The sequence below is a fragment of the Nomascus leucogenys genome, chromosome 1a (genome assembly GCF_006542625.1).
Source record: "Nomascus leucogenys isolate Asia chromosome 1a, Asia_NLE_v1, whole genome shotgun sequence".
Classification (NCBI taxonomy): Eukaryota; Metazoa; Chordata; class Mammalia; order Primates; family Hylobatidae; genus Nomascus; species Nomascus leucogenys.
In genome coordinates this window covers 41,448,357-41,472,956 of record NC_044381.1, presented here as the reverse complement: position 1 = coordinate 41,472,956, position 24,600 = coordinate 41,448,357, and the positions used below count along the sequence as shown (strand labels likewise).

General features: G+C 52.6%; 1 protein-coding gene across 2 annotated transcripts in view; it reads right to left on the bottom strand.

Annotated features, from left to right (window-relative positions):
- BICD2 (BICD cargo adaptor 2) overlaps positions 1-24,600 on the bottom strand; it is a 55,067-nt gene that overhangs the window by 5,626 nt on the left and 24,841 nt on the right. For both annotated transcript variants that reach the window (XM_030803676.1, XM_030803711.1), the window contains exons 2-6: positions 12,009-12,221; positions 5,679-5,831; positions 3,313-3,768; positions 1,549-2,592; positions 810-961 (exon numbers count right to left, since the gene is read on the bottom strand). In XM_030803676.1, the coding sequence (XP_030659536.1) occupies positions 810-961; positions 1,549-2,592; positions 3,313-3,768; positions 5,679-5,831; positions 12,009-12,221 (2,018 nt within the window). The remainder of the gene's footprint in view (positions 1-809; positions 962-1,548; positions 2,593-3,312; positions 3,769-5,678; positions 5,832-12,008; positions 12,222-24,600) is intronic.

Sequence of the window (24,600 nt, the reverse complement as noted above, 5' to 3'; positions counted from 1 at the left end):
AATGATGCAGAGGTACAGGGCTATGCACAGAGGTGGGACCCGAACTGTGGACCCCAGCAGTGACCTGCTCCAGCCAGGAGGATAATCGTCCTTCTGAATCTACAAACATAAATGCACACTTGTGCCGTATGGCCAAGTTCTTGTGGGCAAATACCTCATGAGAGAAAAGGCCAGGACTCCTCTGTCACCTGTTGGCCCCAAGTTAAGTCCCTGTAAATGCTGGATCCAAGGGGTGGGAGCCCAAGCACCCCCTGAAGCTCTGCAACTCTGGCCCATCCACTCCAGGATCTGGTCTCCTCAGCCCTTCTGCCCTCAGTCTCCATATATGCACAGCAGAGACAAGCCTGGGCCTGCTGCGGTTTCATTCACAGCAAAATGGAACTGGCGCCACAGAACGAGGCTCCTGGGGGCTGGGCTAGGTGCGAAAGGAACATTAAAAGGATCACACACGCTCTGCTATCCCCAGCCGCATATGGGCACCTGTCAGGCATGCCCTACGCTCCAGCACCTGCTTGCGTGACCTCGGAGGAAGCTGAGGTGCAGCAGCTGGGGGCCCCCAACCCCATGTGGCCCCCATATCGCCTCACTCTTTCTTGTCACCAACTTGAGCACCAGTGTGCCAGAGATGTGCCAGGGGCCATGCTTCCCCAACCTCGTACCATGCTGGCCCTGATGGAGCTGGGCACAGCCACTGACTAGGCAGGGCTGCAGGCCTCAGCATGAGGCAGTGAGAGGCTAAGGGTTCCAGAAGCAAGTGCTGAGGACAGCTGGCCTCGTGGAAAGGGAGGGCCCGACAGCAGCACGGTTACCTGGTGGCAAACATAGCACGCAGCGAGGAGAAGGTGGCTGCGTCCTCCTTGAGGGCCTTGAGCTCATTGCGCAGCTTCATCATGGTCTCGGTAACCATGGCCTTCTCATTTTCATACTTGCTCTTCAGGTTGGCAAGGGCCACCTCGGCCGTCTGGGGGACAGACGTGTAGGGTGGAAAAGTGAAAAGCATGAAGTCAGCCTAGAGGTGCTCTGGGAGCAGGATCAGGAGCCCCGGTCTGAAGTGGTGGTGGTGCCTGGGAAGAAAGCTCCTGGGAGGCCCCTCCCTGTGACAAACCCTGGGGATGGACTCCAGCAGCTACGCCATGGGGAGTCCCACCTGCTGATTCTGACTGGCAGAAGAGGGACTGCCCCCAAACCTGCCAACAGGACCTCCACGAAGCCCCATAATCGCTCTCCACGGCTCAGACTATGGCTCTCACACGTTTTCCCTCCAGTATCAGGAGGCACTATAAGGCAGTCACAGTGAGTGAATGGCAGTGGCATTTCTCACTGGCTGAGCAGCTCTGCTGAAGGGCCCTCACACCCACCTGCCTGCTCCACCCTCCCAGCTGGGGGCCCTGAGCAGGGGAGGGCAGGCAGTCGAGCTACTATGGGGCTGGCTCTGTCTGGTGGTGACACAGGCCTGGGGGCCCCATGGCAGGGGGAGGAAGGAGGCCAAGGGGAAACACCCTTAGGCCAGTAGTAGGTGACATGTGCCCCTGCCGCCTGGCGCCTCACCTGCTTGTTGGCCTTGAGCACAGTGCGCAGCGTGGTGATCTGCTCCCGCTTGGTGCTGAGCAGTGACTTCAGCTTGAGGATCTCCTCCATAAGCGCCTCCTTGTCCTTGTCCACGGCGGGACCCAGCTCCTGCGAGGCGATGCGCTGGCGTGACAGCTCCGTGGTGCGGTCCACGGCTGCCTGCAGGTGCTTGATCTGGTCACGGATGATAGCAATCAGGTTGTAGATGTTCATGGGCTCCCGGCGTGGGTCACTCAGGGGTGATGGCAGTGAGGAACCAGGCGAGGGGCTGCTGTCCCCAGTCCCGCCATCTGCTCGGCCCGCCTCAGGAGCCAGCAGCCCCTTGGGTAGGAGGATGGGTGAGCGGCGGCCGCGCCCCTCGGGGCTGGTGCGGCCCCCGGGGCTGGTGCGGCCGGCCCCGCCCTGGCCCTCGCGGTAGTAGTCCAGCATGACACGGTTGGGCGTTTCATTGTTGCACATGCACACGTGGTGGTAGAGATTGGCCAGCTCCTCACTGAAGGTCACCAGCTCATCCTGGGCCACACTCAGGCTGCCCTGTGTCTCGCCGGCGACGTCGCTCACCTTCTTCAGCTCCTTCTCCAGCCGGGCCAGCAGCTCGCGGTCCTGGCGGCTGGCCTTCTCCAGCAGGGAGACCTTCTCCGTGAGCGCCTGGCCCTCAGCCTCGTAGCGGCCCTTCTCCTCGGCGTGCTGGGCCTCACGAGCCTCGTGCGTGCTGCGCAGTGCCTTGAGCTGCTCGCGGAGCTCGCCAGCCTCAGCCACAGCCACATGGTACTTGCAGGCCAAGATCTCGGGCCCATTGATGTCCACCTCATAGTAGTCCCCGTCCTCATGGCTGTCACGATCCTTCTCGTTGTCCAGGGCCGTCTGCCGCTCCTTGCTGGCCTGCAGGCGCCGCAGGGCACTCAGATTCTCTGTGAGGCGGGTCACCTTCTCCTGCTGTTCTGACAGGGAGCCCCGCGTGTGCTCCAGCTGCTTCTGTGTGTCCTGCAGCGTCACCAGCAGGCCCGCCTTTTCCCGCTCCATCTGCAAAGGCACAGGCAGCAGGACACCATGTCAGTTGCTACGGACCCCGAGAGCTTGGAGGACCCCCAAGATGGCCCAGTGACATCCCACCCCGTGTCAGGGCAGGCTGTGAGCCCCAGGTTCCTTGGCCATGCTGTCAGTGAGGTGGACAAAGACACACAGGGTGTGGAAAGAATGGAATTCATGCTGGGCCCTCAGAACACTACCCGTCACCAGTAATGGTGGTCACCCTCAACGCAGGCTCTTTTCCCAACCACGCTACAGGGGATCTGGGCTAAGAAAGTGGAGCTCTAGGCTGGCTGGGTGTGTAGTCGGGAATATTATCGCCCTAGCCCTCTGCTTCGGAGGACAGGACTCTGTTGCCTTGGATCAACAGGGATCCATGTCCCAGGGGATGAGCCCAAGCATGACCCTGGTGGGCCCCTCTGACACCTGGCCTGCGTGCAGGGATCACATGTGGGGCCAGTGTCTCATCACTTCACCCTGATACCACGTAGGTAACAGGGGAGCAATGTGGGTGCTGTAGTGCCAGGAAACCACTTCTCTGGGACTCTTCTATGTGTGCTCCTGGAGTTCCATTTACGGTAATGATGCAGGAGATAAAATCAACGTAAGGAAAAGGGAAAGTTAACATCAGCAGAGTGTCAGGTAAGCACTGCTCGGGGAGCCCTGCAGAGCTGGAGTGGGGACAGCGTGCCGAAGGCCCCACTGCCTGCTCACCTGCATCAGCTGCTGCTTCAGCTTCTGGATCTCGGAGATGTTGAGCTCACTGAGTAGGTCGGAGACGAGGCTAGGGGAGGGCGGCGCGAGGCCCTCCTTCTTGGGCGTGGAGGTCTTGTTGTCCAGTGGCAGCTTGGCCAGGCCGCCGTGCTCAAAGCCATTGACCAGGGCCTCGGCATCGTTGTTGGGCTCAGCAGCATCGTCACTGAACTTGAGGCCATCCAGTGAGACATGCAGGTGGCTGGTGTAGAAGGAGTCGTTAATGCTCATGTAGTGTGACAGCTCCTTGCGCAGGCTGTTCTTCTGCTCGCGCTCCGTCTTCAGCGTCTCCAGTGCCTCCTCCAGCTGCCGCTCAGAGATCTCCTTGAGGCGGATGGCATCCTCCAGCTGGCTGTTGAGGTACTCGGTCTCCTCCTCCAGACGCTTGATCTCATGCTTGAGGCCCTCAAACTCCACCTGGGAAGAGAAGTCAACGCTCTTGCATCAATGCAATGTGGAAGCTCCTTTTAGGCCCCATAAATGAAGAAAACACACCAGCACACCAACTCCGGCCACCATGAAGCACAAGGTGAAGCACCAGGTGAGGTGCCATCCTGGGAAGGGTGGCAGCCCGTCCAGGCCAAGACTGCTTCCTCTGCTCAGAGATGTGGATGCTAAGAAGGTTCCAGGGCATAAGATGAGAATGCAATGAAATGCTCAGCCCAGCCCACCCACCGTTGGGACCAGCAGACACAGGGACGGGAACACAAATGTCTCAGGTAGCCCCAAGCCAGGACTGTACGTGTGGAGAAGCACCAAGAACAACACACATCCACCCATAGAAGGCTGCCAACCTTGTATTAAGTCATTCACAAATATTACCAAGTGCATGCTGATTTAAAATTCTATAAAGTTATTTAATTAACATTAACAGTTAACTAAATATCTTAAGATACATAAAAATACATTTCAATGTGTGCTGTGATCATGACTTCTAATCATATTTCAAACTGAAGGAACAGAAACTCCCAAGGCAGAACGTCTCAACCACTAAATCTCCACATGCACATGACACCCAGACCTGGAGGAGCTCGAAGGTAGGTGGGAAAAGCAACATCAAAGTCTTGTCTACATGAAAATTGTATTCGCAGGTGGACAAGGAAAAAGCAGATAGAAACTGATGCCTGATGTGGAGGCTCAGAATTTGTGGGCAATTGCTAAAACTATTTCTTATTTTTCTGTAATATTTGGCCAAAAAAATAAGAAACAAACCAGTAACAGGAAGTGCTGAGCACATCTCTGTGGGTCTTGGGTCGGAAGGAACACCCATTACCACATCCAAGGTGTGCTCACAGGAGGTGGGCATGGAGCCCTCAGTCCCAGCACCACAAATGCAGAGGTGAGGAATCTCAGAGAGGGAGAGAGAGTCAGACTCCACTGAGCGCCAACCTGAGGACAGGGTCGCCTCAAGCCTCAGTTTCCCTTCTCCTAAGGCCACTGTGCGCTGGGCTCTGCCAACAGCAGCACCAATGACCAAATGGTACTTACAATGTAGACAGTGGATAAGACTGTTAATGAGCTCGAGCTGTCACAGAGGGACCAGGCTAGGAGCTCTGCATAAACACATGAGCTTCCTCCTCCGGGCATAAATACCACGTTCCCTGACGGTGAGACTCAGAGGATTTTGGTGGTAGAGGATTTGAGGAAAGCAAGGAAGACATCCATGGCATTCTAGGGGAAGTTTTGGGGTTTCCTGAGAGAAAAGACTCCCATTCCCCACCATGCAGGAGTGTGGCTCTTGGAGAGAGAAGAGCAAGTTCAGGCCTTGAGTGGCAGAACAGCAGAGCACATGATAATTTAGTCACATCACAAAGAGAAGGGACCCTCCTCATTTATCTCTGTCACAGGCAGAGACCCTGCTCGTCCCTGTCAGAGTGGGGTCCCTCTGAGACCCCATTAGAGACTGAGGGGTTCCTGTTCATCCCCATCACAGACAGAGAGGACCTCCCTCGTCCCTGTCACAGGCAGAGACAAAGGAATATTGCAGGCCTCATGGTCAGCACCTGATGGGGGAGTCTCAAAGTCGAATCTGGGGTTTTCTGGTATAACCTCTTCATCACCTCTCAGATTTCTGTTTTCATTTTTGTTGGCTGGGACACCTCAGTCTGGCCAATGTCAGCAAACACTGCAGCCAGAGTTTCATCTTTTGGAGGGTCTGGGTCCCACCAAGTGTACCCTCTGCCTCCACAGTGGTAAAGCTGGCCCTGGGCCTCTGGTGTGTGGAATAAGACAGGAACCCCTTCTCAACAGGGAGAGGGGCTGAGCAAGAGGGCCTCGAGGCCCAGTTAACCCACGTGCCACCTCCACCCCACAGGCCCAAGACTCGCCTGGTTCTGTCTGAGCACAGACACTTGCTTCTGCAGGCTGATGTTCTCCTCTTCCAGTTCTGAGTAGTCCTGCAACAGGCGAGCTTCCCGGAATTTGTACTCCTTGATGTCATCCCGCAGGCGGCCACGCTGGATCTCCACATTCTGGTTGATCTGTTGGGGAAGAGGGAAAGGCAGGTATGAGCAGCCTCCACAGGGCACAAGAGGGGCTCAGTGCAGCCAGGCATGCCATGGCCAGCCACACAGCCAGAACTCAAGAGCCCCGGCCTGCAGGTGCCAGTGTGACTGCCTGGAGACGAGAGGGAGCCCAGAGCAGTGTGCCAGAGTGCACGGCGGACTGCAGAGGTTCCAGAGTAAATCCCCTCAGCCTTTCTCACCTGGGAACGCCTGACAAGTGACTGCCTGCTCCAACCCTTGGTTTCTTCACCTTTAAATTAAAATGGGGTTAAAAGTAGTTCCTGCCTTCTATTATTGGGCATGTACACAGTAGTGCGCAGGTGGGCATATAAATGGTATAGTGCTCTGGCAAACAGCCTGCAGATGCTGAAACCGTTAAACACAGAGGGTCTACCCCAGAGAAATGCACACATGCCCACACAGAAACCGGTCCACACATGTTCACAGCAGCAGCGTTCATTTTGCCAAAAGGTGGAAGCAGCCCAAGTATCCATCGACTGATGAATGAATAAACAAAATGTGGTCTCTCCACACAATGGAATGTTGTTCAGCCACAATAAGGAGTGACGTACTGACACATGCTACAACATGAATGACCCGTGAACACATCCTGCTGAGTGAAAGAAGGCCTGTCACGAGAGGCCATGCATTGTATGATTCCATTTCCATGAAATGTCCAGAATAGGCAAATTCATAGAGACAGAAAGTAGGTTAGTGGCTGCCAGGAGCTGGGGAGGGGGATGGGGAGTGACTGAAATGGGTTTTCTTTTTGGAGCAATGAACTGTTCTAAGATTGTGGAACGGGGCACATATATGTGACTATAATAAAATACACTGAGTTGTACACCTTATGTGGGTGAACTATATGAGATGTAAATTACCTCAATAAAGCTGTTAAAAATTAGTTCGGGCTATAAGTTACCCATAAGGAGCCAAGAGATGTCATGGGAGAGGCTAGTGTAGGGTTGGGGTGAACAGGATGCAATCAAGACAGAATTCCCAACTTGCTGCCATGTGCCAGGGACCTGGGCCCCTCAGCCGCAGCCCTAGCAACATTCAGGGATGCTTCTTCTTTGTGGTAGGAGCTGGCCTGTACATCATATGTCTAGCAGCTCCCTGACCCCTGCCCACCAGACACGGCTGCCTCCTCCACTGTGACAACTGAAAAATCTCTCCAGACATTGCCAATGTCCCCCAGGGGCAAAATCATCCCCTTGACAAACTCTCCATCCCCTCCCTGTACTCTGCTGACCCAGCTGCCTCCCTGTGTATCTGCAAAGGCCTGGCTCCCCAGACCACCACCACCTCTGCTCCAAAGCCCTCTTGGACTCTCGGCCAGAAGCCCTGTCCATCTTGCTGGCCCAATGGCTTCGTCCACCTCTTGCACTGTTCTCTTGGCTTATGCTATGGTTTCTCCTGGTCACATGTGTGCGCTCATCTGAATGGAACATGTTTTATAGACAAGATTCCAAGATCCCATGCAAGTACACACAAAACAGTCATACTGGAAAATGAAATAGGACATCCCTCCCAAAACAAAGGAAAAAAGGAATGCAACAGAGAGGGGAGGAGAGTCAACGATATACAGCAAGTACTACTGACAAATGCTTACTATTTACAATGAAGATTACATTTAAAACCTACAGCAACTGGACGCAGATATGGCCCTCTCATTTTAAGTGACCCAAGGAAGTGACAGAAAGCTGACACCAAAAGAAACAGAGATACCATACAGGGAGGAAGAGAAGGCCTGGCAAAGCCTCGTACCAGAGGAGAAAGCGAGCGAGGTGCATGCTAGGACGAAGAGGGAGAAAGCAGCACCAGCACAGCCATCACCAGGGCCAGGCCCCACAGTGGCTACACAAGGGGTGGATAGGGAGTGGGCAGGCTCTCCAGCCTCTCTCCTGCTAGTGAGAGTGCAGCACCCCCCCGAGTGTGCTTAGGGGAGGTGCACAAGCCAAGTCACATCCAGGATCTCCACACCCCAGCTGGAGACTTGGGTACCTCTCTGCCAGAAAGGTTTGCCCAATTCCTGCTTATTCCTTACTAACTGGCAAGCAAGTGGTCTGCAGCAGGTGTGCAAACATGTGCCACTTGATTCAATACGGCCACCCAGCCGGCTCCTCAGGCAGAGTGGAAGCTGAGGGGAAGGTCTGAGTCCCACCAACTCTCCCAGGCCTGCCAGTCAAGATCAACAAACCTAGAAGGTGCTCCAGGCAGTGGGAAGCGAGGGCCCAGAAGCTTCCATGTGCCTGGGCAGAGAGATAGTGACATGCTCAACTAAAGACTGAAGCAGAGAGCCTGGCTGGATGCCTCATAGCATTAGGGTCCCCCAGAGGCATACACGAGACTGCTGTTCCCTTGGCAGTGCTCATGTGAGTCCTCAGGGTCCTTCATCACCTGGCCCAGGCAAGGTATACTAGGAGTTCTGTCCTTGCACCATTGCCAAACCCAGAACACAGAGGCACACCCAGGTCAAATGCTGGCCTGGCCATACCATGCCATGGGTGATGATGGCACCATCTCTGCTGATGCTGTAGGACACAAACACTGTGCTTCCATGCCCACACTACTGGGCGTAGGCAGCCAGGCTCATGTGGCCTGCCACCTAGCACCTTCATCCAGCACACACCCAATTGCCAAGGGCTCAAACAGGCTGACTGGTCGCCATGGGGTTTAGTTTTCTCTCAAGTAAGCACCTTCTCCCAGTGAGCCTGTCTGATGTCAGCCCAAAGAAGTACAGGGGACAAGCTCTGCTGCATGTGACCGGGCAGCCCAGATGAAGGGGGTGGGAGCACAGGCCTGTAGCTGACCACCAGGGTCCCATCTCAGCTCTCTTTCTGTGGGATCCCCATGCCTCAGACTGCCCATCAGCAAGCAGGGTGTGACAATTGCCTGTTTCAAGGAGCCATTGTGCAGGGGGTCGGCCGCCCTCTCTCCTGTCCCCACCAGACAATCTCAACCCCAGGAAACTCTCTTCTCTGCCTTGATGGCCTAGGCCAGCCCCTTCACCCTACTCCTTCTTGTGGATAAATATGAAGAAAGATCTTGGTGTGCGTATGAGACGCAGCTCTGACCCCAGGCCTCCTGTGGCTCTCTGGGCCTCTGATTCCCCATCTGGGAAATGGAGCCACATCACCACCAAGGCGCAATCCAGGCCAGTCCTCAGAAGCTCACCCACCTGCCAGGGGCCCGGGCAGGAAAGATGCTCTCACTAGCAGGAGAGAAGCTGGAGGGGCTGCCCACATGTAGGGCCCACACATACGCAGCGGTTAGAGTCAGGATCTGAGAAGCACCTCACCCCCTACCAGCCGGGACACCTTAGGCACATGATGGAACCTTGCAAACCTCTGTTTCTTCACATCTGACAAGATACCAGTAGGGTCACTAGAAGGACCAGGTCTGAGGCAATCAGAATTGTCCAACACATGCCAAGTATGTTTGTTACTGTAAAGCTTCACAGGTCCTCATGGTGTGCTGGGGTGTGGAGGGGGACAGACAACCAGTTGACACAAGGGAGGAAAAAAGGGAAGGGGCTGTTGTGGGTAGCAGGGTGGTGGGTCAAAGGATACAATGAAGGCTGTTTTATCGTCAAATGTACCCTTTCTGACCCATGGGGTGTGAGCCTTGGGCAGTGACTGGGGAAAGCCATGCTGGGGGTGGGCAGGGAGGAGCTTGGCACAGTGGCTCAGACCAGCAGAACAGCAGGCAGCAGAAGACAAGAGCTATGCATGGCTGGGACTGGTGGTGGTGAGACAAGGTCAGTCCTAGAGATGCTCCACCCGAACCAGGTACCCAAGGCGAAGACCTGGGATGGTTCCTACAGCTCTGCAGCAACCCAGGGCAGGGATACAGGCATGGGGGACACAGCAGGCCCAGGGACCAAGGTGGGGACCCTCAGGAGAAAGAGGGAAGGCTGAGGGGTGTGCAGGGGTGTCAAGATTTCCTCCTGAAGCACAAACAGGAACCACAGAAAGCCTCTCTTCCCTACAAGACCTGCAGCATCTTTAACTTGCTGTGCTCACTTCCAGTCTTACCTGAAGCCAGCAGGGTCACCCAGCCCTCTTTGGCCTCTGCCACCAGAGATAGGCCTCTTGGAAGAGAGAAGGGGCAGAATGTGCTGGGCTGGGGAGAGAGCACCTGCACACGCTTTTCAGGAATAGACAGGCCAGACAGATGGCAGCTGGGGCAGCCAAGGATACATCTCTCCATACATACAGCCCCTCCTCCCACTGACCAGAGGGCTCCTTGTGGGAGGAAATGAGATCGTGTACTGCCGCTTCAGGATCTGAGACTCCCCACCCTGAGTCTAAGCCAAGCTCCTCCCTGGGCCCCTAGGGCCTCAGCGATCTCTGACCCCTCACTCCCACCGCTGCTGGCCCCGAGGGCAGCATCCTTCAGTACCGGCATGCTAAGCCAACAGCAGCAGCCCTAATCACTGCATACCCTCAGGGCCTATGCCCTGCTGACCTCCCATAAGATTATCTGCTGCAGAGGGTGGGGCTCCTGTGGCACAAACAAGGGTTCACAAGTGCTCCGACAATGTGGGGTGAAAGAGCTGTGGGGCATCCTCTACAAGGGGCTTCAGAGACTGCTGGTTTACAGATAGGGAAACTGAGGCCAGGACTAAAGATAAGGACTTGCCCAGGCCCCAAGGCTCAGTGAAAGGCAAAGCCAGTATCAGCCCATTCCCAGCCGACCCATGCTCCACTCCTCCAGCCATTCCCAATGAGAACCTAGGGCTGACCCTCAAAGGCCATGGCCAGGAGGACTGCAGCTCACATTCCAACTTCCAGCTCCACTTGCAGTCCCCAGGGACCATCCCACCTCCATCTTGGTGATGGGGCCTCATCCTTCCTCAGAGGGCACTGGCCCTCTTGCCCCCAAGACAGTCGTGTCAGCCCCACTTTTGTCCCCACAGCCCACTCCCTGTGTAGCCACCAAACCCAAGCTGGACCCTGCCTCCTTCAGGGCCCCACCCAGGCCTGCAGGACTCTCCCGACACTCCTTCTGCCCTTGGCTTAGCCCCACAGTGAACATGCCCCTGCCCCAGGGACAGGCACGGGGTACTGCTCTCCCCTGTTATCTGCCACATGCCTTCTAGGAGAATGAGGCTTTGCTCATGTTGTGTCCTCAGGTTCCACAGACACCGAGGTCCTGGCAGGGCTCAATTAAAATATGTGCCAGTCAGTGAGAAAAGACACTCAGGTGCTCACTCAACCTTCCCTGAGCCTCCTGTTCAAGCCAGCGAGACTCTCCTCCCACCTGCCCCAGTGGATGGACACTCCTGGCTCTCCTCCTCCTGCTGGGCTTAAACTACACAGGCTCCACGCACCACAGCAACCTTCCCAAATCCTGCTTTGGCCACATCGTTCCCCTGGGCTCCCCAGTCCTCCACGACTCCAGGGCCTTAGTGTCAGGGCCATCAGCAGCTGGTCCTGTGGCCTTTGCCCCTGTCAGGGCCCAAGAGCCAAGTTGGTTCCTCTGACTTCACGTTCACAAGCTCATGGACGGACACCACAGTCCCATTTCCAGATGTAGAGCCTGTGCCATGTACCAATGGCTGTCCATGGGTATCCATGACTCCAACAGGCTCTAGTGCCAGGGACCACCCACCCAGACCCTCCCTGTGGGCACTCTGCTGTGAACAAGGCAGGGGTGTGGCAGCTGGGGCTACTGGCGGTGGTCTCCACCCCTAATTCTCAGACACGCACATCCTATGTCAAGTCTCCATGGAACATTTGGGGTTTGTGTTATTACAGCTGGGCACAGTGCAGGCCCTGAGTGACACAAAACATTCCCAGGGCAGGGGGGAGTCTAATGACGAGGAGTGCCCCATGGGCATCAGCCCTTAGCCTCCACGAGGGGCTAACCGCACCCCTCCCTGACTGACCACTCCTCTGCTCTGGACTTGCTCATGGGACTCACTTCATGACTGAGACAGAAGCAAGCCAGAGGCAGCGGAACTTGTGGGTCCATCTCTCTCCCTTCTGCCACGTGGGCAGTGGAGGAGGAGACCAGGAAAGAAGACAGACCAGCCAGCTGCAGCGTCCCCAGAGGCCAGCCCAGCTCAGCCACCAACCAGGCACACCTACTACGTGACACTGGTGGCACTGGTGCAGCCACAGACTAGGCCCCTCCTCACCCCCTCACCTCCTTCAGCTCCTGGGCCACAGAGGCCAGGCGCTCATTCTCCGACTGCGTGTTGGTGAGGACGTTGCGCAACTGCTTCAGCTCCGTCTGCAGCTCTAGCACCTTCCGCACATAGTACTGCTCCTTGGAGGCCGACTCCTGGATCAGGCTCTCCTCCCGGCTCTCTCCATCAGCAGCCACCTTCTTGTGGTTTGTGTGTGCTTGTCCAAAGGCCTGCATCAGAAGACAAGACACTCGTGAGGTGGGCCTCCCAGGGGTGCCGAAGGATAGAGACCCAGCTCACAGGTGACATTCATGCTGCAGAACAACAGCAACAACAACGGGGACTGTGGGCCTGAAGGGAGGGCCCCTGACCTGGGAGGTGCATCTGTGGTGTGCACATACGCAAATGCAACAAGCTGCACCCAAGGTTCATCTGCTTCACCAAAATAAGAGAAAGCCTGGTCTCTGAGGAACAGTGTCTGCACTGGCAAGACAAGTGCTGGAGTCAGGGAGCCACAGTGGGCATGTGTGACAGCAGTTGGGGGCCGGCGGAGGGAGCTCCCACACAGCCCCCACCTCCTCCCCACTCCAGATGGCACGCCGGCCACCACATATGAAACGCAGAGGGAGTCTGTCCATCCTGCTGCCTGATGCTGGCTCATCCTTCACTCCTGGGAGAGACCTGGGCTGAGCAGTCAAGCCCCAGGCCCGAGGACAGCAGTGATGGTAAGAACTAGACAGAGGCCAGCACAGTGTGCCACCCACTCTGCCCAGTTCCTGGCTCAGAGGCCAACATACCAGCATGTTCCACAGGGGTGAGGAACAAGGGGGGCGGGGGCTGCATATGGCAAAGAAGTGCAAGGCCTTGGGGCTCAGGGAGGAGACCTTATGGGTGAGATCGACCAGAAAGGGGTGCTCACCTAGCCCAGGACGCCCACCTGCCCACACACCCGAGAGTCGACAGCTGTGTCATGTCCATGCCCCAAAATCCACGCCAGCCAGCCTCCCATCGTGTACACCCCAGGTGAGTGGCCCAGACTCCAAGCAGGTGCCATCCCTCCCTCCACTGCTCACTACCCCCACATAGCTGGCATGGCAGGACAGGGCTTCCATGGGTAGAAGGCAGAGGGGCCACAGTGTGTCACCCCCAGCAGCCCCTGTCTCACTGGCCACTCCACCACAGAGCTCTTACAGAAGACCCTATCTTTTTACAGTAATCCTGGCTCATGGCAGAAAACAAGATCAAGAGACAGGCGACTGAAAGTGGATGACTTTGTTTTCCTAAAAGAGAAAAAGGAGCATTTTTTACTCATTTACTATTTAATATTAAATCTAAGAATTCAGTCCAAGAAAATAGGGAAAATGTAGAAAACCATGAATAACGATGTTACTGAGCAGGACAGTTTCTAATTTCAAGAAATCAAAACAAACAGTAACTCATTTCCTCCCAACAGGAGACTGGCAAAAGAAACCAGGGTCTAGTCTGAGTATAGAGTCTCATGGGACCAACAGGGGAATCAAGGGGAAGACAGACTGATCTTACAGCACTGTGAGGATCACAGGATCCTGCCTGGGAGAGCACATATGTGCTGTGGCAGGTGTGGTGACATGTGCTGTGATGTATGTGTTGTGTGTCTCGTGGTGTTGCGGGGGACACCCCTAAACAAGGCTAACAGGACAACACGGCCCAGCAGGAAGACTGGTGCTGGCACTGGGACTGCATGTGGGGACTCAGGATTGACATGGACACTCCTGCTGTGGGTGCACAGACGTCCATGGACCCACACTCCTGAGGAGGCTGGGTCTTGCTCACCTGCCCCCACCCATCAACACAACACCCACTACGTGGAAGATGTCAGTTTTTCTTCAAGGCAATCGGGTCAGCTCTGTGATTTCTGCTCTGTTCTTCCTTATCCTAGTCCCAAGGAAGGACCAAATCATAATGTCTACACAGCACCTGATCCACCCTGGCCAGCCACCCCAGGCCACAAGAAGAGAAACCAGACATGGAACTGGCCCCAACCGCGGGCTCCCCACCCAAGTGGCAGCCAGGCCCCAAGTCCCTCACTGGGTGAAGGGCTCGCTGGCTGCAGGTGGCATGGGCAGCGCCAGACCATCTGGGCCTCCTGACAAGCAGGCGGGACCCAACTGAACACACCCACGAGCCTGGAGCTGGGGATGCAGACATCACCTCAGAAGCTTTCTCCAGGTATGACAGCTAAATGCCATGACACAACATTCAAGTCCTAGCCTCCTGGCCTGAGCCCTGGATCTTTTCCTCTGCTTAAGCTCCCAGCCCGGGGCCCACGAACACTCCTGGGCAGTTTTTCAAACACACTGAGATACAGACTTCCGCCTACAGCCAAAATGAGATTGTTGCAGAAATTAGAACTACCTTCTGTGTGAAAACTTAAAAAAAAAAAAAAAGAAAGAAAAAGAAAAAACCAGACAATGATAGAATATAAATAAATAATAAGCAGTGGTTTTCACATCATGGGCACTAGATACTGAGAGACAGGATGAGGGGAGTTCCAGGAACCCCCTCCACCAAAAGAACTTCCCAGCCACGGTAAAATGGGAGACTGAGGCAAGGCGTGGCAGACCCTGTCAAGGAGGGACTGGAAGATGGCGGAAGATGGCAGCAGGGCAGCCAAGCTAGGCAGACCTGCACACAGAGGGCCAGAATCTCCACTGAGGACCAGGCAGCACAGAGCTGAGGAAGTCACTGAAGGACCACTGAGAGGGGCAGAGAAAGCAATCCCCACCATTTACACCAGCCCAAAACAGTACCTGCTCCCAACAGCAGAGGAGAGCCCTCCTGATGCACAGGCAGCGGGGGAGCATTCCCAGGGCCTGACAAAATTAGTCTGGATTAAATCTGCTCTGATACCACAGAGCAAAGCATAAAGACAAAACCTGAAAGGATCAATCTGATTCCAAGTCACTTAACTACATCCCAGAAAAAAGCTCAAGAACACATGAAGGAATACAAAAACATCCATCTCCCAACAACAGGTGAGGTCCACTGCCCGGCATCTCGTCACTAACCACTGAGCAGGCAAAGGCGCACAAATGAGGAAGACAGAAAAAGATCCAGACAGAACTTCTAGAAACGAAAAGTACAGTGGATGGGATTCACAGCAGATAAAACGATGCAGAAGAAAAGATTAGTCAACTTGAAAAACCACAGCAAACTATCCAAAATGAAACACAGAGAAAAAAAGGCTAAAAGACAAAAGCAAAACTCGAACAGAGCATTGGTGAAGTATGAAGTATGACACAATTTCAAGAAGCCTTATGTAAGGAGTAATTGGAGTACCCAAAGGAGAAAAAGGGGAAAATAGAAAAAATAATTGAAGAAATCATAGCTGAAAATTTTCCTAATTTGATGAAAATTATAAACTCACAGATATCAGCAGTTTGTCAACCCCAAGCACAAGAAATATGAAGAAAACTACACCGAGGCATAATATAAAATTGTTTAAAACCAATTATACAATAAAAATATTAAAATCAGCCAGAAGAAAAAGGATACATGACTTAAGAGGAGCAAAGATAAATGACAGCTGATTTCTCTAACAAGCCAGGAGACAGTGGAACAACATCTTTTAAACAACAAAACAAAAAAACTTAACTAGAATGCTATACTCACTGAAAACTGTTCACAAATAGAGGTGAAATACTTTAGAGATACAAAAGCTGAAAGAATTTATCAACAGCAGATCTGCATTGGTATTTAAAGATATGCTAAATAAAATCCTTCAGGCAGAAGAAAAATAATACCATATGGAAATCTATATCTACATGGAAGAAATGATAATTAAATAGGCAAATATAAAGTACTTATTTTTCTTATTTAAATCTCTTTAAAAGATAATTAACTTGAAATTCAATGCAATCCCTACCAAAATTCCAAAGCCTTTTTAGCAGAAATGGAAAAGCTGATTTTCAAATTCATATGGAATTGCAAAAGGCCTAGAAGAGCTAAAACAATATTGAAAGGGAATAACAAAGGGAGAGAACTCACAATTTTAAAACTTAATACAAAGCTACAGTGATCAAAACAATGTGGTACTAGTGTAAAGATAGATATAGAGACCACTGGGATAGAATAGAGTCCAGAAATAAAACCTCATATATATGGTCAATTGATTTTTGGCAAGGGTACAAAAATAATTTGATGTTAAAGAATAGTTTTTCGGCCAGGCACGGTGGCTCATGCTTGTAATCCTAGCACTTTGGAAGGCCGAGGTGGGCAGATCACGAGGTCAGGAGTTCGATACCAGCCTGGCCAACACAGTGAAATCTCATATCTACTAAAAATAAAAAAATTAGCTGGGCGTGGTGGCGGCTGCCTGTAATCCCAGCTTCTTGGCAGGCTGAGGCAGGAGAATGGTTTGAACCCAGGAGGCAGAGGTTGCAGTGAACCGAGATCACGCCACTGTATTCCAACCTGGGCAACAGACAGAAAAAAAAGTTTTTCAACAAATGATGCTGGGGCAAGTAGATATATATATGCAAAATAATGAAGCGGAACCCAGATCTCACATTATACACAAAAATTAACTCAAAATGAATCAAATACCTAAATATAAGAACTAAAACTATTAAACTTTCAGAAGATAGGCTGGGCGCGGTGGCTTACACTTGTAATCCCAGCACTTTGGGAGGCCGAAGCGGGCGGATCACGAGGTCAGGAGATTGAGACCATCCTGGCTAACACAGTGAAATGCCGTCTCTACTAAAAATACAAAAAATTGTGGCGGGCGCCTGTAGTCCCAGCTACTGGGGAGGCTGAGGCAGGAGAATGGTGTGAACCAGGGAGGCAGAGCTTGCAGTGAGCCGAGATCGCACCACTGCCCTCTAGCCCGGGTGACAGAGCGAGACTCCGTCTCAAAAAACAAAAAAACCCACAACTTTCAGAAGATAATGTAGGGATTAATCTTCATGACCTGGGATTTGGCCATGAATTCTCAGATATGACACCAAAAACGTAACTAACAACAGCAAAAATAAGTCACTTGAACTTCATCAAAATTAAAAACCTCATATGTCAAAAGACATAATCAAGTGAAAAGACAACCTACACCATAAAAGAAATGTTTTCAGATTACATATCTGATAAGGATATAGTATCCAGACCATATAAAAAACTCTTACAACTCAATAAAAAGATAAACAACTGGCTGGGCACGGTGGCTCACGCCTATAATCCCCGTACTTTGTGAGGCTAAGGCAGGTAGATCACCTGAGTTCAGGAGTTCGAGACCAGTCTGGCCAACATGATAAAACCCCATCTCTACTAAAAATACAAAAAAATCAGTTGGGTGTGGTGGTGCGCGCCTGTAATCCCAGCTACTCAGGAGGCTGAGGCAGGACAATCACTTGAACCTAGGAGGTAGAGACTGCAGTGAGCCAAGATCATGCCACTGCACTCCAGCCTGGGCAACAACAGCGAAACTCCATCTCAAAAAAAAAAAAAAGAAGATACACGACCTAATTAAAAAATCAACAGGCTGGGCGCAGTGGCTCACTCCTGTAATCCCAGCACTTTGGAAGGCCGAGGCGGGCAGATCACAAGGTCAGGAGATCGAGACCATCCTGGCTAACACGGTGGAACCCCGTCTCTACTAAAAAATACAAAAAATTAGCCGGGCATGGTGGTGAGTGCCTGTAGTCCCAGCTACTCGGGAGGCTAAGGCAGGAGAATGGCATGAACCCGGGAAGCAGAGCTTGCAGTGAGCTGAGATCGCGCCACTGCACTCCAGCCTGGGCAACAGAGCGAGACTCCGTCTAAAAAAAAATAAAAGCTCAAACCAGAGTTCCCAAGTATCTGTCATCAGGAGAAAGATAAACAGTGACTACGTAACTATTTACATAATACTATATAGAAATGAAAAATGAATAAACTACTGCTATACAGATAACAGAGACGAATCTAACATAATGTTGAGTGAAAAAAGCCACACACAAAAGAGTATATGTTGTGCGATTCTGTTTATATATAAAGTTCCATGAATAAGTGAAGTTAATCTATGCTGTTAGAAGTTAGCTTAGTTGGCAGCTAGGCACAGTGGCTCACGCCTGTAATCCCAGCAACGTGGGAGACCAAGGCAAGCAGATCACTTGAGGCCAGGAGTTCGAGACCATCCTGGCCAACATGGTGAAAACCCGTCTCTACTAAAAATACAAAAATTAGCCAGGTGTGGTGGCATGCACCTGTAATTCCCAAGCTACTTGGGAGACTGATGTACAAGAATCCTTTGAACCTGGGAAGCGGAGGTTGCAGTGAGTCATGATCGCACCACTGTACTCCAGCCTGGGTGATAGAGCTAGACCCTGTCTCAAAAAAAAAAAGAGAGAGAAGACAAAATCCACCTCCCCCACTCCCAACCCAGGACACCTGGAGTCACTCCCTCCTCCCCCTCCCACAGGCTGTTTGCCCCCTCTTGTCCCCTCAGGTGGAAGCACTGGTCCAGGAGTGCAATTAAGCACTATGAAGAGCACTGGAGTTCACCACCTGATTAAGGGGTCGCCAGCTGTGGGCTTGTCCTTGCAGCTTCCTTCCCCTGCCTCACTGTGGGCCTCCCAGGCTGGTGCCCTGCAGGGTATGATCCCCTGCCCACCCACAGGAGGGCTCTCTGCCCAACCTACCATCAGGATCCAGCCTGGGAAGGGGATCCCAGATGTGCCCTCCATCCCACCCGTGACCACAAACTTCAGCTGCTCTGGGGAACAAAAGGGACACATAGGTGGAAGGCCCAAGCTCCTACCCTCCTGGACCGTAAGACTAGGCTCATCTGGGCTTTGAGGAGGAAGCAGCACCTTGGTGATAACCCCCAAGGGGCTGCCCTGGCTACGGGCAAACACTGTGCTTGACACAGGCTCCCGGCTCACTCTTTACCCACTGCTCTGAAGCTGCCTAGGCCCAGCAAGATCTAACACACTGGGTGAGCCCAGGCGTGAGGTCATGACCAGCCAGGCGCCTTGGGGAGAATCCTTGCTTTTGGCCAACACATGACCCCCAAGAATGCTGGCTTCAGGTTTGTCCACACCAATGTGACTATAGCACAATCATCTGTGCCTAAGGGGAGCCAGGACCAGACATCATTAGGGAGGCCGGGTCCTGCGGCAGTGGCATGGCCTCGGGACAGGCTGCAGGACAGAGGCTGGGTCTATCAAAAGTGGGGATGGGTGGGGTAAGCTCTAGCAAGGAGGGAGAAATCACTCGGGCTCAGGGAAAGGATTTCAAAAACCACATGGGGTGGGAAGGCCGGCCTCATCTGAGGGAACAGCACGAGCAATGACATGGGGGCAGGAGGTCCCAGGGACTCTCTGTGAAGCATTAGGAGCCACCCTGAGGGCAGCGGGGAGTTTGAAGACAATGGAGAGGGCTTGGGGAGGAAGGGCAGCTGCAACCAGACCCCAGGGCTTTGTCAAGCAGAGGACGAAATGGGGAGTTGAGGGCAAGTCGGGGCCGGGGCCGGGAGGGGAAGGCCTGGGGGCCTGTGAAGCAAACAGCACCTGACCTCTGCGAGTGCCTCATCTCTGTTACCTCTCTGCCCTCATCCACGAGCATGGCAGAAATAGTAATGGCCTGCTGTTCACGGGCACACAGCACACTGGGTCTGGAGTCACTGGGACCTTGCTCACTCAGGCCCTAAGTCTCACTCTAAGGGTCCCATGGGGACAAGAGGCTGCCGGTCCCTGTCCGGGCAGTGCAGGCTCTGGGTGGCCCCTCTTCATTCACCCTAAGGGCTCAGGTGAACTGCCCACATCCAGACTCCATCCTTAAAGGACAGCAGCACCCATTACCTGGAACTGATCATGTGACTTTGTCAGAGGCGTTTCAACCAGAAAAACTCTATCTTGAATAGGGGCTGGGTAAAATGAGGCTGAGATCTACTGGGCTGCATTCCAGGAAGACAGGCATTCTTAGTCACAGGATGTGATAGGAGGTTGGCACAAGATACAGGTCATAAAGATATAAAACAGGCTGCAGTAATTACTGATAAAACACTAACTGCTGATAAAACAGGTTGCAGTAATTACTAGAAACCGGCCAAAACCCACCAAAACCAAGATGGGGAGGAGAGTGATCTCCGGTTGTCCTCATTGCTCATTACATGCTAATTATAATACATTAGCATGTTAAAAGACACTCCCATCAGGACCATGACAGTTTACAGATGCCATGGCCCTGTGATGGCCCAACAGTTTACAGATGCCACAGCCCGAGGTACCCACTGTGCAATGTCTGGAAGTTATCTATATGGTCTAAAAAATGGGAGGGACCCTCAGCTCTGGGAACTGTGCACCCCTTTCCCAGAAAACTCGTGAATAAGGTCAGGAGATCGAGACCACGGTGAAACCCCGTCTCTACTAAAAATACAAAAAAATTAGCCGGGCGTGGTGGCGGGCGCCTGTAGTCCCAGCTACTCAGAGAGGCTGAGGCAGGAGAATGGCGTGAACCCGGGAGGCAGAGCTTGCAGTGAGCCAAGATTGCGCCACCGCACTCCAGCCTGGACGACAGAGCAAGACTCCGTCTCAAAAAAAAAAAAAAAAAAAAAAAAAAAGAAAACTCGTGAATAATCCATCCCTTGTTTAGCATATAATCAAGAAATAACTATAAGTATCCTTAGGCCAGCAGCTCAAGTCACTGTTCTGCCTATGAAGTAGCAATTCTTTATTCCTTTACTTTCTTAATAAACTTGCTTTCGCTTTACTCTATGCACTCGCCTTGAATTCTTTCTTGCGCGAGATTCAAGAACCCTCTCTTGGGATCTGGATCAGCACCACTTTCCATTAATATCTTCAGCTGCCTCGAACTGAGCACACCCTGTTAGATTGTTTTAGCAGCTCCATGACCAGAGCCCTAAACATGTTCCCCCTTTACATACACACACACAGAAACTGAGGCACAACAGAGCTCAATGCTTGCCAAGGGTGCACAGTCTGGCTGTAGCGTGGGATGGTGCAGGGCTGGAGACAGAAGGCTGGCAGAACAGGCCTCAGGATGGAAAACGGCAGTAAGGATCCTGTCCAACAGATGAGCCCAGTGCCCCACCCCACCCTAGCCCCTAGGAGATAAAAGAAGGCAGGCCAGGTCCCAGGGGTACCCGTGAGCACGGGCCCATCTATGCCTACCACCCCCATCTCAGGGAAGCACAGTCAACATCCCCTGCTAGCACCTCTGAAATAAGCTGCAGGGGCAGGGCTATGTGACTGTGGTGGGCGCCAATCACAATGTGCCTCGATTTCCTCATATGAAACCTGGGTTAATAATGTCACCAATCTGAGCTTAGTGCTGTGGGGATTTAGTCAGTTAACATAATTCACTTACCAGAGCCTATGTGGCCTCCTACTCCACCCATCCCCTGACGATAGGAACTTTAAAATACAGGTTCAAGGAGTTACTCCTTGTTCGCCTCTCCAGGGCTCCCACTGCCTTTCGGATGCCCAAGAAGGAGGCAGCTCCTCCAGAGTCAGCATATCTCTGACTCAGAATGTGGCTGAGGCTATTGTCAATGGACCAGTGTTAACATGCTGAGATCCTGACAACACCAGTGTGGGGGCAGCGCGTGGGAGGCTGGGTGGCTTTAGAATGAGCCCATACCAGACGCTTAGGCCCCCATCACCCCAAACAGAGGCTGAGATCCAGAGACAGAAGCTGGACGATGAAGGAAGAGTAAAAGATTACAACCAACAACAGGTTACAGTTACCTTTGCAGTTTTCATTCTTTCCTGACGCCAGTACCAGCAAAGCTCCTGGTTATCACCTGGGCACCCCCACCACCTTAGAACAACTCTTCAAGTGTTACTTTCTGTGAAAGTAAAACTATACATACATGCTGGAAGGGCTGAAACCCTGACCTGTGCCTAGTGCAGAGGAGGAAACAGTGGCAGGTGATCAGAGCCTGGGAGGACGAGTAAGTGTGCCAGGTGGAAGGAACAGCAAAGCAAAAGGTAGGACAAGGTGGGGTCAGAAGGACAACTAGGTCCTCACACCAGGGCCTCTGAACCCCTGGACAAGAATCTCTTTCCCTCCCTCCTCAGCTACATAGGCCTCCAGCTTTGCCGAGGTGCCCCACTGTGCAAGAGGCACCCACTGCCCTGCCCACTTCCCAGCGGCACAGCAGGAGAGCCAACGGGTATGTGCACACCTGAAGCCAGGCTGCCTGGGCCCACGTCCTGGCTCTGCCACTGGTCAGCTATGACTTGGTAAGCTCCTCTCTCACTGTGCCTGTTTGTCAATGGGGCTACGGGGCCAAGTTCCCATGGTTGGGCATGTGTAAGCCCACCCTGATGCCAAGGCAGCATGGGCACCAGGTCAGGGTCATCCACAAACAGCCCATTTATGAGAAGTGGCAGGGCTTGAAGAGCAGCCCCAGGCCAGTGCCTGCCCCCTCCCACCTGCCACAAGATTGGTCCCTGATGGTCCCCCCAAGGCTAGGTGCTGGTTCCAAAGTGGCCTCACTGTCCTTCTGCATGTGAAAGATGTCCTTACTTTGTAGTCAGCCAGTGGGGCTGCCTGGCTCTGTGGCAACTACCTAATTACAGTTTCCGCAGCTACAAAGGAAAGTCACCCCACTCCCTCCCCACTCTCAAGAGAGAATGTGGATATCTCCACAATAAGAGCTGGCCATCAGCCCTAGCTAGTAGAGGTTGCCCCTTCAGTCTCCGGACAAACCTGTACAGGGTGTGGAAACAGGTCTGCACAGAAGACTGAGAACCAACCCCACTTGCTGACCTTCCACTGGGGTCTGACTCCCTGGAGAAGGCCTGCACCACCAGGGCAGGGGAACCAGGCCTCCAGGCAGGGCTGTCCCAGGGAATTCTCTTTCATCCTAAACCAGTTTGGTCATCTGATACAACAGGAACAACACTTGCCAAGCCAGGAGAGCCAGCCTCAGCATTCCAATGAGGCAGGACTTGTTCCAGGATACAGTTTCCATAACAAAACTGGGAGCCTCAATTCCTTCGTCTGCTAGGCTGATCCAGCACCACCCACTCGTAGCCAGCTGGTCCCACACTTGTCCCTGAAGGGCCATGATGCCTGCCCCAGGGTGGGCCCAGCCTCCTGGGAATGGCCGGGCCTGGGCATCCCAGGAATCCCACTAGTCCTAGCCTGGCTGCCTCAGTTGGGCCCTCCCACCACCTGCTAAGGTGGAGACACTGCTGGGCTCCTTGTCAGGGGTGGTCCAAGCAGAGGGAAGGTCTGATCCTCATCCGCTCGACAGGCTGTGAATACCCTCTGCTCAGCACCCATCTTTCCACCCAGGCTTGCTGAAAAATCCCAGGGACTGGCTTCACCATCCCCTCAATGTTTACTAATAGCACTTATTAGCACTTATTGCATGCCTTGTGTCTGGTAGGTACCAATGATACCAGGAAAACAGACTATCAGGCCTCCCAAGACCCAAGTCCGAGGGCCTGTAGCCCAGACAGTCAGCTGAGACCACAAATCCTCCCATCCTGGGGAATCACAGGATGATAAAACTCACTTGATTATGGATTGTCAGTATCCCAGGCTCTCTATTCCCCCCAACCACAGTGAGGAGCCCCTGAAGGCTTGGTCGACTCTTTACTGTTTTGAAGCAGTATTCCTATCAGGAGTTCGCACTTGGCAGACAGGGAGGCATAGCCTTTGGAGCAAGACTCGACCCCTGACCACGACAGGCAAAGAAATCTGCATAGCCAGGAAACAGCAGTTCAAGTCCAGCACCCACCTCCTTCACAATCATGCGGTCAGTAAACACTGATCGAATGGCGGACTTGCCCCCCAAAAACTGCCACAAGCCACAGGGCTTCAACACTTGATGGAGTCAAAGGGAAATCAGGTGTTTCCGAGGTCTTAAAAGGAGCTGGGGTGGTCTGCAGGACAGGAGAGGACCTGGAGGCCTCAGACACCTTGCTCCACTCCGGGCAGCTCTGCATGTGCTGTTCAGAGTCCTGCCCTGCACAGCCAGGACTCCACAGGAGACCAAGTGGCATCAAGCCTTATTACAGTCACCAAGGTGCTCAGGCCTATTAAGCTGACATAAATACAAGCTCAACAATATTATTATGAGATAAAGAATTTATAGCATTATGACATTAAACTCACTCATAGGTTAATCAAACCTATCGTGACCCAAACAGCCTAGTACAAAATACATCAAAGTGTCAACCACGCAGAACTGGCACAAGGAAATGATATCACAAGAGGATGCAGAATGACATCAGAGCAATCTAAAAAAGGAAGAAATTCCATTTATGTGTTGGTGTACCACAGGAGAACAAAGTAAAAGACAGTATTTTACATAAGTTTTCTGTAAATCTGAAACTGTTCTAAAAAATATATGCTGTAAAAATGTTAGCATACACTCAAACATGTGAAAATTGAAAAATGATCTCTTAAATATATCTGTATTAGAGAAGGTATACAGAACAAAACAACGGGAAACCAAATAAACAAAAAATAGAAACAAATCATATCAAAACTTCAGGATCATGGCCAAAGCAGTACTGTGCTGGGGGTTGTGGCGGATTGCACTAAAAATAAATAATGATAAAAAGAAACAGTCTCTCTAGACTGGGATTGCAAAAACTGAATAAAGTAACAAGCAAA